General features: G+C 41.6%; 1 protein-coding gene and 1 long non-coding RNA gene across 5 annotated transcripts in view; one reads left to right on the top strand and one right to left on the bottom strand.

Moving 5' to 3' along the window:
* Positions 1-503: 503 nt before the first annotated feature.
* Positions 504-8,863, bottom strand: slc35b3 (solute carrier family 35 member B3). 3 transcript variants are annotated; one of them, XM_086305934.1, is made up of 10 exons: positions 8,792-8,863; positions 7,101-7,337; positions 6,800-6,921; positions 6,527-6,681; positions 3,895-4,002; positions 3,438-3,535; positions 3,200-3,292; positions 2,822-2,933; positions 2,510-2,579; positions 504-1,680 (listed from the first exon to the last, which is right to left on the bottom strand). In XM_086305934.1, exons 1-10 carry the CDS (start codon positions 8,849-8,851, stop codon positions 1,530-1,532), a joined length of 1,206 nt encoding a protein of 401 aa, XP_086162060.1. In that variant the 5' UTR covers positions 8,852-8,863; the 3' UTR covers positions 504-1,529. The 3 variants fall into 3 exon arrangements, with proteins under 3 accessions (XP_086162060.1, XP_086162062.1, XP_086162061.1); XM_086305936.1 differs by lacking the exon at positions 8,792-8,863 and adding an exon at positions 8,120-8,277 and having other exon boundaries at positions 505-1,680; XM_086305935.1 differs by lacking the exon at positions 8,792-8,863 and adding an exon at positions 8,343-8,609 and having other exon boundaries at positions 506-1,680.
* Positions 8,169-23,379, top strand: part of LOC147321823 (uncharacterized) — a 93,718-nt gene continuing 78,507 nt past the window's right edge. Inside the window, exons 1-4 of one of the 2 annotated variants that reach the window (XR_015131026.1) lie at positions 8,169-8,900; positions 9,253-9,343; positions 18,833-18,936; positions 21,151-21,899. This is a non-coding gene — a long non-coding RNA (uncharacterized LOC147321823). Of the gene's footprint in view, positions 8,901-9,252; positions 9,344-18,832; positions 18,937-21,150; positions 21,900-23,379 lie in introns of those variants that run through there. The other variant, XR_015131025.1, reaches the window with a different exon arrangement.

The raw sequence follows: 23,379 nt of genomic DNA on the forward strand, positions 1-23,379 counted from the left end.
ATCCAGTGCTTTACATCAAAAGAGCCGTGCGGTTAAGAGGGGCTAAAAGCACGATACTGAGTGAATAAGACCGGACGAGCACAGATCTCCGGGGTGATGACTGGATACTGAATCTGGATTAAAACCAGATGCACAGATATGAAGCTAAAACCAGAGATTCAGAGACGGGTGTGTGTTTGTATGAATGTGTGAAAAACAGCAGTACACCACTGTCCTGAGTGTACTGGCAGTCGCACTAATGTCAGTCAAGTAATCTTTTTAACCACAAGAGGAAAAAATAAAGCCGGATATAAATCCAGACCAAAAATGCTTTAATAGCCCTGCAGGGGAAGCAGTGGTTTGCCTGAGGAAGAACCAGGTGTGAGCTTTATCATGCCATCATTTAGAAAAACTGAACTGGTATTTATGTGACACACACACACACACACACACACACACACACGATGGATCTAAATGAATAGGACAGCCTCAGCGCTGTGAAGACTGCTGTTTATTTTCCGTCTAGCAGTGCTCTCTTTTTTCAGGACTCCTAATCAAACACGCCCAAGGCCACTGGATGGATAAACACACACACATTTTGGCAACATTTCAATTCTTCTCTCAACTGGTGCAAAAGGAGAGAATAAGGGCTGGCCGACAAAAAAAGAAAAGAAAAAGAAAACACCACCACTGTAATTACTAAATACATATTTTATTGTAAAAAGAGCTTTACCCTTTGACCTAAACGTATATGGTTAGCAAATTATGGCAGCTGTTGATGTTCAGGAGTGACTGACTCCCAAAAATGTGACCATCGCACATAACACACATTATGAAGGTTCGAGTCACATATGGATTACCCCAAGAAACCCAAAACAAACAAAACTTATGAAAGCCACTTTTACGTATAAAGAAGGTCCTGAAAAACATGTTCTTCCATCTTTCTGGCACATGCAGGGGCAAATATACTTTTTTTTAAAAATCAATATGTATTATTTTAAGATGGGTGACAGTAATTTCACACATGATACAGATTACCACGTATCTCTGTACTTGTTCTTTCAAACATTTCATTTTTGCTCCAACCACTCGAGGGTTAAAGTGTTTCACTCAATTCCAGTGCAAAACTGTGCAATTTGGTGAGCTAATGAGCTGGCTTCCCTTTAGAAAGTCTCATACTGCATGTCCTCAGTGTTGTACAACACATTGGAAAAAAAAGTTTCAGTGGGGCTTTGAAGTATTGCTTCACAAGATCCCACTAGGCATTGATCCCCTTTTAAAACGCAGTTCCTTCATTTTCCTGCAGACAGGGCCACTTCGGTTAACCAGCAGTGTCCTGGTACGCAGATGGAAAACAGCGACTCCCTCTCCCACAGTTTGATTATTATCAGCTGTCTGTAAGGCTGATTGGAGGTCGAACCCTGTGTGCCCATCTTTGGCTCAACATTAGTGGTGATGAGGCCCGGCATATGCTTCAGCACATCCTGTGGGTATTTCATCCCGGAAGTAGTCTGTCGGCACAGGACTTCCACCGAACCTCTGAGTGTCTCCTACACGTTTTGTGAAAGAAATCGGACTTTCTTTCCCGCCAGCAGCCAGCTCCTGAGGTCCTTGATGGAGGGAAGCTTCATTTTGTCCTTGTTTTTACTGTAAACATTCAAAAAAATTCCAAAGAGCACCAGAAGGCCGCCCCAGATGTACCTGACGAGGTCAAAGACGGAGAGGTTAGATGTTTTATACAACTAATGTGGGAAGACTTACGACACCCCGAGAAGTTTGTGGCTTCAGCTGAATGATGTAAAAGGTTAATAAACGGATAAATATCTACTTTCCACAGAAATGCAAGGATACAGTCTGTCCTAATGAGCAACACTGGGCAAAGGCTTGCATGCACAAAAATCCACAGGGCATTATTAAAATAACAACACATAACTTTTTTTTTTTGGACAGTTTGAGTGAAGTTGAGTTTTGCTGAAACGATGGACCAATGCTGCTGCCCTATCAAACACATGCAAACCAGGTGTAATACAGGTGTTGTATATCATACAACTCCTCAGAAATTGATGCAATTAGTATTTATAAATTTGGTTAAATCTGCCATTTACTGATAACACACTGTAGTACTGCAGTTTTTTGGTTTTAAAAAGTGTTAGCTGTTGCCATAAAAAGGGACTGAGTCCAGTTAAGGGTGAGGGCACACACCAGCTGGAGGGAGAATAAATTTGGCTGTGATGACACACAAAAGTTTTTCTGTTTCGTGATACACACACACACAGTTTTTAAGAGTCACTGAACAACAGAGCAGTGGATTCACTCTCTGACAGCGCAGAGGGCGAACAAAAGAGGGAAGGACAAACTGAAGGAGCGGAGGAAAACTCGAGGTCTGCAAATGGACTGAGGACATAAAAACCAGGGGCAGAGAAGCCAGATCAAGTTTTTTATTAGTCAAAAGAGGGGGTCAGCGGTCACACTGTAGACTTACTTTAAACTAGGAGGAAAGTGTTTTAAGTCAAAAGGTGGTGGTACTTACTGGAAAGTGAAGGGTTTTGCAAAGAACATGAAGGAAAGTACGATAGTCATGGCCTTCCTCCCAGTGGTCACTGCACAGAAACCCGCACAGATGCGTTACCATCAGTGACACTCGTTACATTTCTTTACTTAATTACTTTTAAAATATGTCTAAGAAAAGACAAACATCCTGGGTTAAGATAGTGATAATTTTTTTTATCTATATAATTGTGTGGCTGACTGAAATATGACTATTTGCCGTTTATGCCAACAATGCTGTTTTCACACGAGATAAAACAATTCTGAGGAAAACTTTATAAACTGCGACTCTGACCTGTTACAGCAACCAAAGCCCCAAAGAGCTTGATTAAGGCCAGCACAAAGGAGATCCCAAAATAACCCGTAAGAGAGAAGAAGAACGCGTAACCATATGTCTTCACGGGATGCTGAGAAGGAAAGAGGGGAGAACAGATAAACGAACAGGGTCCAGATGAAAAAACACTAAAAACTGCAACCCTGTGCTACTGGAAAACATCAAAACATCATCAATCTACAAGGTTAAAGCTGAAATACAAAAAACAGGATCCTGACACATTAGTCCTAAAAGGATCTGATTTCACATTCCTTCCAATGCTAACGGTTGAAAACATAAAGCAAACAACCCCACTAAAAGCTAGGAATGTGTAATCACATCATCTTCAGGTATATTCACCTCTGAGCAGAATGCTACGGCCGGTCCCAGCCCACCAACACACAGCAGGCCCACCAGTATGTAGACAAAACCAATGGAGTATGAGTACAGCACCTGTGAGCGACAAAATGCGGCATTACCACAACATAGAACAGAAGTACTTTCAATCACACCATCAACCAAAGCATTCGGGATTTTTCTCCAACAATGTGTGATCCTATCAAAATGCCTTTGGATTTATATTATTTCACTAGTGTACCATTTCAGAGTTGGAGCCGTTATGGAGTTTCATGGCTTTCTCTTGCACGTTTCCAATGGCAGCATCTGCACACAGCGCCAGGGAGATGAGAAGGACACCTGCGTGCACAGAAACATGCACATGTAACCATTCAGGGTGAAGAAGGGGAAACATTAACAAACTACTCAATTTCAAACAGACGCCTCAAGGTGCTTTAACTAAATATATTATAATATTATTCTAGAAGTTCATAGAGCACAAATAGACATTTTATGCACTAAAATAAAAGTTTCCAGCCACAATTCAGTGATCCAAGAGTAAAAGTGAAAGAACCTGTGACAGACGTCAGCAGCTACATTATGGAGATGTACATCATATATACAGTGTCTTTAATGTACTCATGCAACATCTCTGTATTTGTATAGGAGCCTCTGTTCGAAGACCATCTGAGTTTGCAGGTGGATCTCAAAGGAAATACCTGTGACATTGAAGTTGGGGGCCACTTTGCTGTCTGCTAGGGTAAACCAGATGAGTCCCAGACTCATGCAGAGAGCAGCAGACACATCAGCCACATTATAACGTTTACCTGGGACATAAAGATGGAGGAAAACGTTATTTAAAATCTTATATTTTTATTTTTCAAGCCTTAAATCTAAACCTATTTCTTTTACTTGTCACCTACAAAAATCAGGCAAAGTTTTTAAAACTACACCAGCATGAAATCTACACTTTAATGTATGATATGTGTAACACTTTAAAACATCCCAGGCACAATAAACCAAACTGAGAGAGTTTCCCCTCAAGCACAGCTTACAAAGAAATCTTTGAAAGATGACGACCCACCTTTAATAAACAGAAGTTGACATTGGACTGAAGTAAAAACACATCACTAAAGAAAGTTTTTGCAACAGATATTGTTCACAACTTAAAGTTTCTTGGGCTGTGCATGCAAGAATGAAAAAGGAAAAAAAACTGTGAAAATGAAAAAAGAAAAAAAAAACGTGGGAGGAAATAAAACAACAGGATGAAGGAGTCTTTCAAAAACAGGCTGACGGACGGATGCCTTGAGGTTGACGGGGGACGTGGCATCAGGTTGTGGTCGGCTTTGATTCCCTGACTCGTCTTTGAAGGGCCTCACATCAGATGCATCCCCACACCCCTGCCTCCATCCATCCATCCATCTGTTCATCCATCCCTCTCTCCCACTTTCTTTCCTCTTTGCATTTGGAGTGAACAAATTCTGTTTTCCACTCGACCCCCTTGAGGGACCGTGGTCCTCACATCTATTCATCCAGAGAGACGTAAGGAGGCGGGTGAAAAAACATAAAGAAATAAAAAAAAAAAATGCACGAAACCCTTCTCACGTTCAGGACGTTGAACCTTGTGAAGGCCAGTGTGAGGATGAAAGGACAGACAGACGTAAGAGCGGGGAAGAAACTGCACGTACTGCCGACCGGGCCCTCACGACAAAAAACAACAGACGTGGATGAAAAGGATGCACTGAAAGTTGAAAGGTGGTCACTGCTTCAAAGGAAATATGTGATGAATGAAATGAGGTGGAAAAAATGAATCTACTTTCCCCCCCTGTAAATGATGATGTAACATTCACTTTTATTATATTCTGAATAATAAAAAAAATCTTCATTTTCAGTTATTTTGAAAAGACTGTTACCTCATGTGCCAACAGATTTGAGCTACATGTACGATTACAGTTTTGTTGAAATGATGAAAACTTAAGAGATTACAGTAACAGGTTCATGCTCTAAGGCGATCTCCTGAAAGCAGGAACCTTTAAGCTGACCCTAACTGTTGATTTACATTTGAACAAGACCAATTAAGCTTTTATAAGCCAACCCAAAAAACAAATACCAGACTAAATAAATATACCATTCAAAAAAGTTAAAGGAAAACTTTGAAAACAAACCAAATCCCAGTGGGGAAAAAAAAAAATACTGATAGGACTGGATAATGTGTTAGGAATAAAAGGAGCCCCAATGTGCTTGTATGCATCCCTAACAATATCAGGGGAATGCTGCTAAAGGAGATGAAGGATGGAGTCTTGGGGGGGGATCCCCTCCCAGTTCTGAACCATTGCATCACAGAGCTTCTGGACAACTTGGCGGCATAAGATGGACAGAAACATAATGTCCCAGAGGTGTTCTCTTGGATTTAGGTCAGGTGAGATTTGTCAATGTTATCACTTACTTACTCCTCCAGGACCTGCCTATAAATTCTCACTGCATGAGGCTGGGCATTGTTGTGGACAAAGAGGACCAAAGGACCCATTGCACCAACACAGAATCTACTAATAGTCCAAGGATATTATCCTGATACCTAATGGCAGCCAGGATGCTGCTCACTAGCCTGTAGATGACTGTGCGTCTCTCAATGCATTCACCTCCCCAGACCATCACTGACCCACCACCCAACCAGTCATGCTGCATGATGTTTCAGGCACCATAACGTTCTCCCCAGTTAATCCAGACCCTTTCACATCTGTCACGTGTACTCAAAGTACATGCTCTCTGCTCCCATCTAGAGAGCTAGGTGTCTAGAGGATGTCAGTCCCTCATGCCACCCTCATGAAATTTGCTTCTGATTATTTGGTCACACCAGTGGCCTTCTGGAGGTCACTTTTTGTAGCTCTGCACATCCTGCACAAAGGAGCAGATACCAGTTCAGCTGACGGGTTGTGCATATTCTACGGTCATGTTCAGCTCTCCTAAAGTAACTGTCTCACCCACGCTTTTAAGACTGTGCTGGGAAGCATAGCAAACCTTGTGGCAATCAAACATATTAATGTGTCATCCTGGAGGAGTTGGACTAAGGTATCAAGGAGTTGGTCAAGGTATCATCTCATGTCATCAGTAGTGACACTGATTCTAGCCAAATGCAAAAAATAGTTCTTTTAATTTGTTGAACAGTTTACATAACACAGGAAATCCCCTCAAATTATTTTACAATGAGAAAGGCATAGAAATGGTCTACAGAGAGCTGCAATACTGATGCCTGCGGATCATCTAGTAGCAAGGATGAAGACTTTGCAGAGCAGGAACCAAAAATACACACAATGCGCACACTGTAAATAAGTATCAACATAGGAAGCTGACCTTGTATAAACACTCCTCCAATCATGACTGGGATGAGTTTACAGCACTTGAAGATGACCTGTGTAGGGTAGTTCAAGTAGCCCAAAGAGGTATTTGACAGGCCCATAGTGCCCACCGTTAAAAATGCTATAATCATATAGGTCTTCCCTGGTATCCTGGAGGAGATGAAATTAAAAAAAAAAACAAACAAACAAGGAAGAAAAAGTCAGACACAAAATGTGTTTTACAGTAAAGGCTGTCTTCTGGGGGGCAAAGCATAATCTGTTATCATACCTTCTGCGTTTGTCCTGTGTGAGCTGAAGCTCTACTAATCCAAACATGGAGTAGAAGCCAAACTGGACCAGAGTGAGGTACCAACCAAAGGGCTTGAATCCTTCCACAGAAAATATTAACTCCTATATTGAGGGACGTATATAAAGACATAACAAAACACCCTTAATAGCCTTGTCTCAGTTTTATTTAATCAATATATTCACATGTTATCATGTTGAATAACACATGTAATTACTGCATTTTTACTGTATTACTATACGTGTGTGTGTGTGTGTATAAGAAGGATTGTAATCCCCGTTACCTGTAAGTATCCATACATGAGGTAAAAGAAGAAGACTCCAGCCACACAAATAAAGAACTGTGTGGGTGCACTTAAGCTGCTCAGGTTGATCCCCAGAACCCTCAGCTCCTCCACAGACTTTATATGAGGTGACATCACCTCTGTAGACGAGGGGATGGAGATTGAAATGTGCTTCCGTGAACTGTTGTAGCCCACCAGGCCATATTTGGCACTCATTGTGTCAGCGCCTGCTGGAAGCTGCAGGGACATAAAGAAAGATTTGATGCTCCTCCTTTATGATGCTTCGGCATAAAGCACAGACTGCAGCTTTGATAAGAAGATAGCGAAAGAGCTCACAGAGGCATTTCATCATTACTGTGTATACGAAATGCAGATTGATACACCCTTCAAACTGCATGCAGTTGAGAAACTAGCATTAGGCAGGCTAACCTAATATTCCAAAGTAGAAAATGAAGGATGGGGCGGATAAACTAAGCCTGGAGCTGAGCTTTCATCACCTCGTGTAAGAAATGGTGACCATTCACTGGGTCATTTTTATGATGACAGTAAAAAAAAAAGTAACTAGAGTGGCTGTGCCATCAACAGAAAGACCTGTTGAACACGTTACACCATGGGAACTGTGCTGAAATGAGGCGACTAAATGAAGCCATATTCTCTATTATATGAGTATGCAAACGATCCTTGCAGGCAGTGCAAAGCAAACAAGAAATCTTAGAGTAAACACTTAAGCAAAAATACCAGGCGAGGCTTTAGTGATGCAGTATTTTCGATACTTCGTTATTGAGCATGCACATATTATTGTCACTGATTCCCCACATTCTTTTAAAGACTTTTCATTTTTTTCATTCTAAACTATGAGAACTGCTAGTGATCACTACTCTGACTCAAATCCACTCAGGATACGTTGCGGCCAGTGATATTCTGCCACGAGTAAAACCACTGAATAGCATTCACCAAAGCATCCACCACATTAAAGCTGTGCTAAATGAAAAAACATTATAAAAAGAGACTGTTCTTACCCCTGTTTAAATAGCCGGTAACGGTAGCTAGGCTACGAAGCAACCCGTTTCTAACGCCATGAATACTGAATGGAGGCTGTCATTTGATCAGAGAGCAACGATTAACAATCCAAAGACGCAGCTATTAACGTCATCTTACCACACGTTTGCTGTTAGCCACACATGTCGCACCTGACATAGCTTTATCATTCACCAGAGTAAGCTACAATAGCAATCTCGTTACCTTCAACAACACTTCCGGGTGTCTTTACGTGCTCGTATCCCCAGTCTCAGAGGCAACACCGGTGAAAATCATTCCCCTCGACTCGCTCGGCTTCATCTTTCACACACTCCGAACATTTTCACGTTTTTGGTCCTCAGTGACAAAAAGGCCAAAAATGCGCTTACAAGCGTGCTAGCCTGCTAAAGGCTACATGCATTTGCAGGGATGGCAGGCTAGAAGCAGCCAACAACTTCCGCTCGGCTCCGAACTCTGAACTGCGCCGCTATTGGTCAGCGGAGACAGGCACTGCTTCTGCAGGTGGCTTGTTTCACGTTTTTTAGCTCCCGTAAAAATAACAAAAATGTATTGGTCGGTGCCGTCCTGTCGATTCGGCACAAACACAACAGAAGTGAATTATTAGCTGCATTTAATAGGAGAAAGACCTGACGGGCTGTAATACGCTAGCTTACCTGGGTAGAGGAGTTCATCATGAATAGGTAGGGTAGTGTTCCTGTCGCTGTCCACATCATCAGTGACACACAAGCACTTCTGGTTAATCCTGCTGAGTGACGGTCTGAGGTGTCAGTTTTCATTTTACTTTCAATTTTAAGAATTTATTTTTATGATAAAACTATTATTTTGAAAAGGGTCAAATTATGTACAGATATAAAGTTGAAGTCAACCAGGATAAAGGATAGTCAAATATAATGTAGAGGTGTTTTGTTATTTTGATGTCGTGCTATGTTGCACCTCTAACTTTGCTAGCTTTTACTTTTTTTCTTTAAAAAATTATTTTTAACTTTTTTTTAAACATCCAATACTGCAGTTAGATGGGAGAATTTCTAGGTTTATATTTTATTAAAATTTTTTAAGTATAATTTAATTTTTACGCTATCACCTTCAAGGTCATCTCCTTGTGCATTTCTTCCAGCGTTCCTGCACCTGCATCACTCTGTGGAGGTTTAGTTTGGACAGCTTCACGCAGCTGTGCAAGCTCGTGAGAGCAAACATCAGCTTCTGTGGTAAGGTATCAATCAGATCCAAAGTGCATGTAGTGGAGCATTGCTGGTGGGGGGAATTTGGTCTCCAGTTAAGGCATTAAAGGTGCATCACATCAGGAAACATGTTCAGCATTTGTCCCCAGAGGTCAGCCTGTGGAGGCAGAGCTCTTTCATAACGTCTTGAGCTGTCTGAAGGAAAGCATTTAGTAGAAGTGACTTGAACCGTGGTGTTTGCCGTTTTCCATACTGTACCCACTGAAAAAAAGCATTAAAAAAGAGCATAGTAGTTTTCCCCAACCCGACGTAATTGTCCCTCAACACCTGGCAACCCTAAATCCCCATTTTGATCTCTGATCATCGTTAAGCTTCCACGTTGATGCTTTATATAAGAATACTCACAGAACTTTTAGATTGCATGTCATCCACCATCGACACTTTTGCTATTGATACTTTACTTGATATTTAACTGTAGAAACATTTTTCTGCTCTCATTCTGGACGATTTAAGTTAATTTTTTGATGGAGTTTAAGTATCAACGGTGGAGATACTGAAGCTGTAGCAGTAATCATTCTGACGTTTAGGTGTCATATAAGTATTGTTACTGTGCAGGACAGCTTCACAAGTCAAATATTGTCCTCAACAACTTTTTTCCCTTGATTTTCTACATTTCCTCTTTCCACCATTCCAACAGTCTTCCACCTTTATCCTAGTATATTTTCCCATCAGCTCTTCTCTCCCTTCACCGTGCTTTCATGTTCATATAAGCTTTGCTCTGCATCACAATTCTTTTGCTCTTCCCTCCCCTTATTGCATTATTCCCTCCTCAACCTCCTCTGTTCTGGCTCTGTCTCTTGGCCATCTCATATCCCTGCCTCTCCCTCTTTGGTTTCCCCGGCATAAGGCATGAAGCTCTTTTTTTGCCCCTTCATTTCCCTCCTCCCTCATCTAGCCTTCCTTTCTCCCTGCTGTCCAATCTCAAATCCTTCCCTCTGCCTTTCTCTCTGTCTCTCCCGCTCTCTCGCTCCCCCTGTCCTCCTTCCCCAGCCAGAGGTTAATACACTCCAGGATGGCATTATTTCCTCCCCAGCCCTCCGACAATATAAAAATTCAGAATGGACAGCTCAATCCCTCTTCCATCTCAGATTTGATTGTAATGGTATTGCCTCCTGTCCCTGGGAGGCCCCTGCCGCCTCGCCAACCCAGCCTTTATGACACTAAATGGCCGGGCTACAATTTTTCCATCTTTTCAAAAAATTCTGTTAATAACTCATTTGGAATGAGCCGTCGACACTCCCTGGGCTGTCTGCGGCCAGGTCTCTCACCTCTCTGCTCACAGGGGTCACAATATACAGAAAAAGATGCAGGGCTGAATCGCAAATGTAAAAGGTTAATTAATCTCCCTGAATTTACAATCCCATTCCCCGCGCACTCCAATCGACAGTCCCACAGAGACAAAAATGTCATATTTACAACCTGGCATGGAGAAAAGCACTCAGCAATGCACAGTTGTCGAGCACAGGCGAAGGCCTGTCCGACCACTTTTCCTTCCCCCCGTCCAACTTTACAAGTGCAACCATTCATCTCGCATGATGGATTTATGTAATAAAACCCATTTCCTTTTCCCATACGATCCTATTAAATAATAAAATAATTATTTATGGATTATTCAAAAAGGTACATATGCGCGGGTAATGGCTTTGTACCACACCACTGGACCCGCAATAAATAAAGCAGGCAATGGGAAGGCTTGAGAGGGACAGAGGAATAAAGCAGGGAGAGAGGGAAGGGGGGGGGGGATGAAATGACTTTTGAACTAGTGAAATCTGGATCCAATATGGCCTCTTGCAGTACAGATCAGGAAGGACATTATTCGATCTTCAGGAGGCTCATGTGGGAGTGCGACCTATGAATGTTTTTAATATTGTAAATCGACCATAGAAATTAGACTAGACAACTGGGTCACAGAGTTTCTCCTAAACGATGGTAAACACCAGTTTTCTTTTTCTGTCCGGGTTACGAGTGTTTACTGTTTTGCACGGATACAGCGAACACCTGATAAAGCACACGATGAAAAGTTAATTACAGAGTTGGAGCTAGGGGAGGCTAAAAATGTCCATTTTAATAATTAACAGACTCTTAAAGTGTTTCTTTTAGAACTTTTTGCTACTAAAATATCTTATTGAGCTACACTGAGCTGTCCAGTAGTGTCTGAACAAAGACATTTAAAAAAAAAAAATTTTTTTTCAAGAAAATAATCTCATATAAACACCCTGCCCTTAAATGGTGCTTCATTTTATTTATTATTCACCATCAGTGTCATAAAAAAAGCCCCTCTGCCCAGCCGTGGATCATTTCAAAAGAGACACTTTAATGTCAGCCAGATATTACATTGAGGGCTTCTTAATAACCCATTTGTGTTTGGTCTTATCCTCGGCTAAAGTGCACTCGCTCTCCGTTGTCTTTTTCCTGGGCTTGTCTCAAGCCTCCTGCATGCTACGGAAAACAGATGCTATCTCGGCTATATTACTTCTCAAAGCACTCATATCCTCTCCCATGTTATTTTCTTTGATCTGCTAGGCTTGCTGCTCTTACATTTTTTTCTCAACCCACCCTCCCCACCACCACCACCACTCCATCTTCTATCCTCTCTGCCAGAGTGCAGAGGCAAACCGGCCAGACTGGTTCACGGTGGTTGTGGACCTTTCAAATTCACCTCATCTGTTCTCTGTCATCGGAGGGCACGAGGGGCACGGTGTGTCGGATCTCTTAGAATCTCCGTTTAATGAGCCTGCACCATCAGAGGACAGAGTGTCAGCTTACATCCAGTGAACACGTTAAAGCAACAACTCCTAAAGTGTTAGGATTTATATGTTTTGTAAAAAAAAACCAGCAAGTCCAAAATCTTCTTTAGTTCCAGCGCTTCATACCTGTCCAATCATAAAGAACACAACTGTTTTATGTAAGAAGAATAATTTTAGTTACAAGTTGCTTTGAGTTGATGGGAACTTTGCAGAAAGTTTGGGTGAAGATAAACTTTCACAAAAACAAGTTCAGGCTTTGGCGCATTAAAGTGGGTCATATCAGTACCTTATACTCATGCATCTGTATCAATACAATTTAGAAATAATGCCTGATCTTGTTTGTAAAGACTATACTTTTTTTCCTTTTTGACATTTTTACCTTTAGAGAGCTGAGAGTGAAGAGAAAATAAATACAGGGCTCAACTTAAAGTAGAATGACATACATTAAAAGTCCCCAGGCATCGATCCAGAGTTATAGCCTCTACTGTACCAGGTTGTTTCTTCAAGTTGTTCCCACAAAAAAACAATAAACATCCCTCCTTTTTCCACCGGTCGACTTCCACTGGTTTTCCCGGTCAACTTTCTTTCAAGAAGTCAAACATCCAATTGAAGCATCGCTTCAATTGTTCAGCCTTACATTGAACATCAGTGTGTTTTTTCCAGGTTTTACAGTAACATTCAAACACATGCAGTTTTTAGGCTTATCTGTCCACATGCACAGGTCATAAGCGGTAAAAAGAGAGTTAACGGGGGCCACTGAAGGCAGGCACAAGAGACCGAGGAATCTCTGACTTTCTTATGAGCAGCCAGGAGGGGGAAGCATCCCTCTTTGCAAGTGTGCTTAGAAGAAAAGGAAAGAAAAAGTAATTAAGCAAACAATTTACCAGGAATTGTGTGTCTGCTTATCCAATCTACCGTACTCGCTTTTGCTCTAATACATACAGACAGAAAATGGAGGTGGGGGTGTGGGGTGCGGGGGGCGCAGATAGATTGTTTTTTGTCTCCTCAGAGTGACGGTAAATGACACACATGTTTCATTGCCCATTCATTTAACCTGCACTGTGCTTATGAAGAGAAAGGGATTGCAAAACAAATTACGTAGTGTCATTTAATTAGGAGTTTGGCTGTGAGCAATAATCCCGTTTTTTCTCATAACCTTTAACTACTTAATGGATTTGAGAAGCTATTACCTTTCAAGATTTCCGTTTTTAATTATTTGGAGTATTGTCACAGATATGAAATGTCAATCACACTGCGCTTTATGACTGAATATTATTTACTTATGGGTTGAAGCTGGAGGAGCTCTCTCATCTGACAGGTTTGCAGACGCAACAGAACTTTGCAATATGCAAAATCCTCTCCGTGTCGTTTATGCTCCCATTTGCTAACAGCCTAATTCTAAATCCACGAGAGGCCATTATTTACTTAGATATTATAATTATGTTTATGATAACGGCAAGCCACGGTAAACCTCATAGTAATATTAGAAGCGCTCTTATGTGAAACTTGGATTGGATTATAATAATGACTCAGTTTTAATATGTACAAACTCAATTTATAGCTTCCCTCCTTTGGCGTTTATAGTGCAGGTGTGCGTGTGTTTAAAACATAATCCGTGCGCTATGTGTGCATGTGTGTTTGGATAAGTCCTCTGCAGAGGAACTACCTCTCACCCTGATCACGTTTAAGGCAACGCTGTGAAAGTAGCAGAGAGAGTTTGTTTAGTTTCCCCTGGAGGACATCGCAGTTCTCTGCCAACAGACCAACCCACGTACTGTGACGCTAGGCCTGACTGTGTATACAGATATCTTAAATACATGAGCCATCTGAGGTACCCTTGATTTTTTCTTCTTCTTCTTCTTTCTTTTTTTTTTTTGCCAGATACTCACAGGACCACAAGGGCATGTGTCCCGATCTTAAATCAGCACTCCTGCTGTGACAGCACGCTCCGTACCTGGACAAAGTGGATAATACGTGTCTATTTTGAATTTTTAAGTAGATCCAAACTATATATATATATTAGAAGCGCCCAATATAGCTTGTCTGGAAGTTGATAGTTTTACTCGTGCTAATGTCGAGGAGAATAAATGAAACGCACCTCAAGCAGTTCAAATATTCATAGCTTTATTCAAATAGATGTTTTCACCCGGGTTTGACACGGCTCTTAGGCTGGCGTGTTGGCTCCTCAGACCCCCCATGGCATGGGGCATGTAATCATCCTGAAAGTCTCTCTGGGTGTCTGCACTCTCATAAAGCAGGAAAATGGATCGTGTGGCCCAGGAAGGGAAAATGAAAGAAAAGGAGAATGAAATTACAGACCTGGCTGACTGCACAAATCATGCATATCATGTTTTATGGCTTGCCAGAAGAATTCAACACCTGTGGATCATCGTAGCTATAATTGTACATGAACGCACCGGGATGGAGGTGGGAGGAGAGAGTTGTGGTTTGCGTGTCGCTGAAAGTGCGAGCGAGAGTGCGCGCGCGCGTTCTTGTAGGTGTCTGTGTGCTTGAGAGTGTGGTTTTATTTTTTTTTCTTTTGCTGGCATGACTGGCTTTTAGAGACAGAGGTAAGACGATAAAAGAAAGTTACTGGAAACGCCTGTTGTTCTTCCCCGTATATCCTGGGTGAGCCACCCGCAGCCCACACGGTTCTCTCACAGAGGCTTCATTTACCAATGTAATTACCCTGTTTATTTACCCTACATGCTTTTGGTGGTAAAACGGGGCCAATTCATCAGATCAGGACAATTTGGCCCGGCTTTGGGCTTTTGCCATTTACTTTAATTAAATGAGGCAATCAGTGAATCATAAATCACAGCCGGTGTGACCACTAGCTCTGTTTGAACCCGGTCTTCCTCTTTAAAGCTGACACACCTCGCGCTAAAGCTTAAATTAGACACAACTACAGCCTCTGAAAGCTCCAGTGCGGATTGTAATTCTAGTTTATTATCACTCCTCCAGGTGCACGTGGGCTAACGCTGAAAATCAGTTTTTTAACAATTATTATTATTATTATTTAGTCCTAATTGTGTTTTTTATCATCTTCACAAGTTTTGACACTTTCTTTAAAAGTTGCATGAAAGATGCATGAATAAAGGTGAAACCCCTGATCGAACACCACCACCACCACCACCACCACCCTCTTCCTCTTCTCTCCCTCCCTTCTGTTGTGGATGCTGATGCTTGAGTCAAATTGATTACACCACTCCATCTGCATCATGACTGGCCTCCTCCTGTGTTTGCCGCCTCTGCCTACAGCACAGAGTTAGTGTACAATTACATATAGTTTAATATATCTGCCTGAGCACCTTTAAATAAGCATCACAAGTCCACAAGGTGATTTGTCTTCCAGCCCCATTACTCCATTGTACATCTTGATAGCCAGGGATCGCTCCTAGCTATGTTTAAGCATTAAATAGTGTATTATTATTTCACATAAATCAAGCTGAGTTGTGAGGGGGGTATTCATAAATTTTGCATTTCTCACAGACAGTATTTTAAAGCCCCTCTCTCTCTCTCTCTCTGTCGCGCTCTCTCCCCTTCTCCTCCCTGCCGCTCTGAATTTGGGAGACTAAAGCAATTCGGCTCCCTGCACTTGATAGTACATTAAAGATGGGCATATCAGCGAGGTATATTCAAAACAACATGTAATGCAGTTTAGATTAAGTTTGAGTTGCTTTACCACATTCATCATAGCACCGTTTCCATAATGAGCGCCCTTGCTTTTTTTGTCAGCGATGCAGCCTGACACATGCACCGATGCCATCAGAGAACACTGTATTGTTATTGTCATGAATAATGGGGGAAAACAGTAATAAAGCCCATTTATCATAATATTTTCCCGGTTAACCATGGCTACTGAATCTCTTATCTGTGCTCAGTGACGAAAGGACGAAACTCAATTTAAATGTGAGCGTTTGCCGTCACTCTTTTCTCGCCAGGACGAGTTGCAGCCCCCCCGAACACCCCCTTCCCACCGGCCTTTGGATATTAGACTGTTTGCGCAAGACGTCTACTGAGGAAATGACTTCACTCAGGAAGCTGGATGTCAGCTTTGCACACGAGCAGGAGAACTGCCAACGTTACAGTCAGGCCGACAACACGTTCTTTTCTCAGCTCGCGCTCCGGTTGAGTGTAAAGCCTACAAAAAGTGACAAAGGAGGAAATTGGACTCGCGGTTGTTTTGGTTACTCCAAGGACACCTTACACATTCGTTTCTATCTCCAGTCTCTGGCCTGGTTTTCTGATTGGTCCTGACATACCAGTCACAGACCGGTGTGAGGTGAAACTCAGGGATTTGTGTGTGTGTTAGCATTACGAGCTCTGCCAAGTCCCCCTAAAGTTTACGCCATTAAAAGGTGGAAGATTACACAGTCGTGAATATTTACATCACTGTAAAATAGCTGTGATGCTTGATTATAATATTTATGCTTACAAAATTGTGATTACGTTGGCAGAAACAATGTCTGCATTCTTTTTACTTGCTCTGATGTCTGTGCTCATGCAAAAAAGATGCAGAAGACTTTATAAATTTATCTAAGAGAAAAAAACTACATAAGCCACCCCACAAAACAAGATATGATGGCTGTCATGTTGTAAAATGGATCAAATTACCTGAATTATGCAGTATTAGTGAAACTTCATGAGTCACTGGAAATCATACTCCTTGCATATTGGTTAGCTTAAATTGTTCAAATAATGCAAAAGTCTCATAAGTTTGACTTTTGTGATTCCATGCTCTCATTGCAACACTACACCACAATTAAAGCTAATTTTCCCTTTTAAAACATGCTTATCATTTTCTGTACCTAATAATTATATGACCCACTGGGCCCCCGGCGGGGCTTCACTGCTGCAACAAAGTCAGTAGAAAAAAAAAGAAGAAAAATCTTGTAAAAGTCAATGCAAATTGGAAACTGACTGGATGCCAGGACAGTAAGTTGAGGATTGGGTTGGGGGAGGAGGAGGAGGAGGGGGGCGAGGAGGGGAAAAAATGTCTTTGAACTAGTTTTTGCTTGCAGAAAATATCGCTCCTGGGTTGATATTCTTTCTGAAGTGTTTCATGGCAGCGAGAATTAAGAAATAAAGCAGAGAGCCAAATGATTCAGTGAAAAGATGGCACACACCCACAGGTATTCTGTTCACATGACATCACCATGCGTAAAATTGACAACTTCAAGTTTTTTATTATTGTGATTTAAAAAAAAAAAAAACTTGGTTAGTTTATAAGAACCTCTTCCAAGACAGCAAAGTTGCTCAATTCTTTGTCGGGTTTTTGTCAGTCCGGCAGTTTTCATTAAACACAACTTTACAAAAAGACCTATCAGGGCTTTTGTTCTTAATCGCATCACAGCCGCATGAAGGTACATGTGAACGAGAACTCTTTTTTTTCCTTCCTCCACCTTCCTTCATTCCTTGGAAGAACGTTTGCTCTGACCTTGACATGTGCAGGCTGGCTGGATGTTTTCCTCTCTTCTCAACTCGGCTCACGAACTGGAAACTTTGCTCCTGTCATCTCTCTTTCTTATGATCGCTCTGCTTTCTTTAGCTTACGCACACAGGGAACAGACTGGCGACGGTACCTGGGAGGATAAATGCTCAGTTAAATTGAATAAACACGATCCAGACATGCGCCATTCCGGCCTGTCTGTTGCGGACGATTCGCAGAGATCCCCCGATTCCATCAGTGAAGAAGGTGCAAAGATTAGATGTCAGCCGAGAGAGGCCACTGTCAGATAAAAGAGGATCCACGGCTCTCGCGATAAACGTCATTTTAATCCAACATCAGATAATCAGTGATTTTACTGAAATGGTTTCATAGCTTCCTTTGTTATCTTTTGATGATAGATAGCAGTATAGAGTGCATACGTTCACGCTAGTATTTCCTCTAATTTTTTTTGCACACACCCCTGCTGTTTGCTCGGTTCCTCTCAGTTTAGCAACGTCTTTATCTTAAGGTTGAAGTGAAAATATACTCGTATTTTTCCATCTGTGTAATAGTTTGTAAGTGTTCGATCAGTGTCTAATGCAGGACGCGCCCCACCCTCGTAGTCACCATATATGTTTATGCTCCAGATGCTCTCTTGTCCTCTCGTGTTAAAACAAAATCGCCTGTCTATCATCTCACCATAGGTGCACTGGGTGGGGCAGGATTCCAGTCTTTTGAAGCGAACTTGTCATGAGAAATCTGCATCGCCGGGACAGAGTGCAGTCACAGGCACAAGATTAATTGTTTGCGGTGCACCACTTCAAACGTTTTTTTCCAGACGCTCCATTATAATAAACTTTTGCACAGCTCATCATCACCTGTGTGCACACCTGCGGACGGGCACGCTCAGTGAAAATGTCAGTTGTTGTGAAAATACACGCACGTGTTCACGTGCAGGAAGGCGAACATGCACACAAGGGTTCATAGTCATGGAATATATACGTGCGTGTATATGTTTACTTAAAATGTGTAGATCCATAAAATAACTGCATAAATGTATATTGACAACTGACACTCCTCTACACACACACACACACACACACACACACACACACACACACACACACACACACACACACACACACACACACACACACACACAACACAACATTAAGCGGTTTTCTCTTCTCTGTTATCTCCAGCTTCCTTTTTGCCCTTTGGTTAAACATTCTCTTGGCATGCATGATCTCATTTAACTTTGATTTCCTCTTTTTCCAGGACGGCATCCTCGATGGTTCCAATTTCCAGCCCATTCCCCAATTTTCAACCCCAATGACAGACAACACACGCTCGAATGGGTGCTTTGCTAAAGAAGGGAATTGGTAAGTGATGATTTTAAATGCTGTTTAAGATAAAAAGAGGAGTTTTCAACAGATAAGAGTGTGCCTGGGTAGAGAGCAGGAAGCTCGGAGATACCAGTTAGAATGTACTGTTACAGTAGCCACATACCACATGTGTGATTTATGGTGCTGGGCTTCAGATAGCGCTGCAGTAGAAAACTATTTTTTTCTTTTTTGTTGTTTTCAATAAACTATTACTTTACATTAGATATGAAATATTTCTATAACAGTGTTGGAAAAAAAAGCTTTCATGTTTTTTGAAGTTGTGCTAAAACTCTGAACCTAAAGGGAATATGTAGATAATTAATTTTATTCTTAAAAAAAAATCCTAAATTTAAAATGCAAAACCCTCCAATCAGTGTAATTTGAAGGTGAACTGCTGAACTGAACTGACCTGACTGGTTCTCAGTGGTGTAACAATAATTATACATATTGCATTCTGGGCTGAAAATAAATACAAATTATTACACCTTTTCCTGAGTTGAATTTAGGCTTTGGATGCATAATTTTAGTTTTATAAATTAAAACATAAACATTTTATGTTTTCTTTAAACAATAAAGTTCTTCTGATTATTTTATTACTATCGCAAAATAACTTGGAAGCCTTTCCCTTGAGAAAATCTGTAAAATCAAAAATAAGACAAAGGATGGATCCCAAAACAATGACAATATTTATTTAATTTGTTCCTCTTCAGTGTGGACAATTTGTCCAGCATGAAGTGCTTTTTTTGTTTTTTCCTCTTGGTTGAAAAGAGCAGCTCATTGTAGAGCTTTAAGTGGTTTGTGTAATCCCCTATAACCTATACCATGAAGCCACAGGATTGTGAAAATCTGTTTTCAGCACATTTTGAGTAGGAGCGAACCTGGGAATTCTCTCTCTCTCCCTCTCTCCCCAACTCTGTCATGAAACAGAGCACCCCATTTCCATATCAATCGGATTAGTTCCAAGACCAGGCAAGTAGGAGTAATGTAAGTAACCGTACAAATTTAAATATAGGACATCAAAAACATTGTTAGGCATTCATTTATTTTTGAGGCAGCCCTGGCTCTCTGTTTCCCTCTGTGAAGATGAGATGAAAATGTATCTCCTTAAATTTATTTTCATTTTATTTTGAAAGGCGCTCAGCACCATAGTATTTTTTTTTTTTTTTTGCCATTTCATGTGCACCATGGCACCCCGCAGTTTTTCTGTGCTTAACCTCTTTTGTGAAATGAATATGTCATATCGAGCAATCCACTTGTTCAGAATGCAACGCCGAGGCGATTTCAGGTGGGCAGCGTTCACGTTCACACGGGAACGGACGCTAACAGTCGTGGGCCGTGGACTCCTGTGGTATTTCAAGTCACGGTTAAACATTTAATTGATAATGGAGTTACACAAGTACATTTTCACATTTATTTTTTTTTCATACTGTAGATAAAATAAAATATGTTGAACTTTGCGAGTGTTTTTATTACTGGGATTACAGGTTGGTTGGTTTCAATAACATTGCAACAGCAGTGAAAAAGTGAAAAATCAAACATGATCTGATGAGAGACAATAATGTCATAAATCGTAAATGCTGCACTTTTAATTCTGGTGTTTTTTTAATTTTCAGACTTTAAAGCAAAGAATTCCGTTAAACTTGTTGAGGAGTTTCTACAAACGACACTGTTAGCTGTGTGTGTGTATTATTCCAGATTACAAATTATCACCTTTTTAACTGCACATAAAACAAAATCTCTGAGTCAGAACCAATAAAAGGAGAACATTTGTTTGGAGCACTTGCTCTGAGTGGGAGGAATTGGGAGGTCATCGTGTGTGAGAGAGTATCGGAGAGATTATTCAGCAGTCCGTGCTGCTGACTGATCAGACGGCCCAGAAACTCCCTGTCCGGATGTGGAGATAGATAGATGGATGCCTGCCTGTGCTTCCTCAGCCCTTTATAACTTAGCCCGTCTCTCTCTGTAATTGAAAAACTAGCTAGGCTGTTTTGTCTTGGGATTTGTCCCTTTATAATGCAGCTTCAAAACAGGAAAACCAATAGTGGGAATAGACCCCCAAATGTAATTAATTTTGTTGGGGGCTGTGGGGGGGCTGTGGGTGGGGTGGTGGTGGGGGTATTATTGCAGGAGGAAGAATTCTAATCAGTTGCAGATTCCTTCCTGTTTGGTTAGCGTGACCGTGGCCAATTACCAGTGAACTCTGTGTTACAGTTTCACTTCCTGTGCTACCCAAAGAATGGGCTGAGGACGCTGATGCAGAACCGTGGAGGACAGAGCGAGGGAGTGCAAGAGAGAGAAGAGATAGCAGGGAAAAGACAAAACAAAACACATGAAGCCGAGACAGCAGGAAAATAAACAGAAGAGAGGAGGGGGAAGTGAAAGAAAAGGAATGGGGTGGAGGGGAAATCTCCGGCCAGATCTTAGGTGCACATACGTCCTTTATCCACCTAATATAGGACATGACATGTGGTTTCCAAAGGAAATGAAAGGATTTTGGACCTGATTTCTGGAGCTGTTCTCAGGTAAAGGCTGCAACTGCAGAGCAACAGACTTGAACTCAAGGCACAAATGCAATAACGCATAACTCAATCACTGCAGCGATGTTATCGAAAGACACAATTTGGCTTCGCTGTTTTCCCCTAAATGGAATCAAACCACAAGACTGAACAACTGAATGACAATTGGCTGAGGCCCACCTGAATTTGCATAAAGTGTCCTTATTCTTTTTGTTTTTTAAATTTTTTTAGCATGCAGAAGTAATTCAATAAGCTATGGTACTTCCTGGGAAATTCACCATACCTATTAACCCATATACCGCTTTTGGCCAGGCCAGCTGTTTACACCATATTACAACAACATGCCTGAAATGTCAGTCATTGCAGGACTTGAGCCTTTTTTCTTGTTTTTATTGCGTGAATGCTCGCTCGCTTCCACCTCAGCAGGTCGGTAAAAACATGAGATTTTGGTGGGAAGCTAGACTCGGTGCCACAACAGAGCTTTCCAGTGACAATCGCTAACAAGCTCCACTGCCAAATTGGTTCCCTTTGGCTTGATTCCACTCCTTAATTCTCTCCTCCCTTACCCCCGATTGCTCCTCCAGAGGGGTCTAGGCTCATAGTTTCCCATCTGTAATAGTTTTTGTGGCATGTTACTCTCCCCAATCTACTCCTATAATTCGCTTTTGATGGCACAGTTTAGTTGTAGTTAGAGGAGCCGTGCACTCTGGAGACAGCATTGGCAGTGGGAAATTAATTGATAAATCCTGTTGTGATCTGATCGGCAGTGCCACCGTAATGCACGTCCTCTATTCATCTTCTTATAAGTTGAAATGGTGGAAAATTTTTAAGGCAGGCACATTTAATTGCTTAAATATAGCATCAGTTGCAGATTGCTACCAAGTTTATTTGTAAGGTATACAATATATCTTACAGATTAGACAGAGGTAATTGCCATTTCAACAGTGTCAGTGATGACACTGCAGATAAATTCAAATAAAAAACAAACATGCCGGGAGTGATAAGAACAAATTTCTTTTCTGGTAAAATTCGAGATATCTGTTTTATATTACACCACAGATGACATGACATTTATTACCATTTCCAGCACAGTTGAAAACATCTCAAGGGGCCCGGTACTGTAGCGGTTACAAGTGGAATAAACTGCTTAGAAGATGTTCAAGGGATGATGCACATAACTGGCAATATGAATGTGAATTCCCTGAGAAGCTTATTTTTGCACACACATACACACACGCACAGAGTGAACAACATGAGAAATGGGCGAAGAGCCATAGTATTCAGTGCAAACTGGAGGGCCCAAGTCGCTAAACTAATCCTAGTACCATAGGATCCCACTTTCAGCCCTGTCTTTTGCTGCAGCTGCCTGGGATCATTTCACAAACACGAGGTATTCCTGGAAGAATTGATTCTGTTAGATAGTACATTGATCACACACATCGCCTGCGGACAGAAGATGGCTTTACAAGCAATAATACGGGAGACAATTATATTATTTTAGTGAAATAAGACAGAGTACAAGCAGCGAGTGCCAATAGCCCAGGCAGGGGGAGGGAGGCACAGGCGGGCCCCCTCTGCGGCTGCCTCGGTGTGTTTGTGCTCCATCCTCAAGTGGCACGGTAATCCACTAAACTTTCCTCCACCCGCTTCCCTCAATGCAATCAGGATGCGAAGGCTCACCAGTGATTGCGTTCATTTGTAAAAGCATCCAAGCCAAAATTGAACCCCAAGGCTGATAAACTATAAAGATGCTGATCAGATCGCAGCTAAGGAGTCCACACTTGAGGGCACGAGGTGTCAGGGCTGGAGCCAAAAGAGCAATGACTCTGTATACCTCACTCAGAGCGAAGCGACTGCCCCGGAATACAAACAAGAGGGGAGAAAACACATAAAGACGACAACAAACTGCGATAGGATTTTTCAT

The sequence above is a fragment of the Aulonocara sp. 'chitande type north' Nkhata Bay genome, linkage group LG9, assembly GCF_057382095.1.
Source record: "Aulonocara sp. 'chitande type north' Nkhata Bay isolate Kocher_YH1m ecotype deep benthic linkage group LG9, A_spYH_male_GT1.1, whole genome shotgun sequence".
NCBI classification, from domain to species: Eukaryota; Metazoa; Chordata; class Actinopteri; order Cichliformes; family Cichlidae; genus Aulonocara; species Aulonocara sp. 'chitande type north' Nkhata Bay.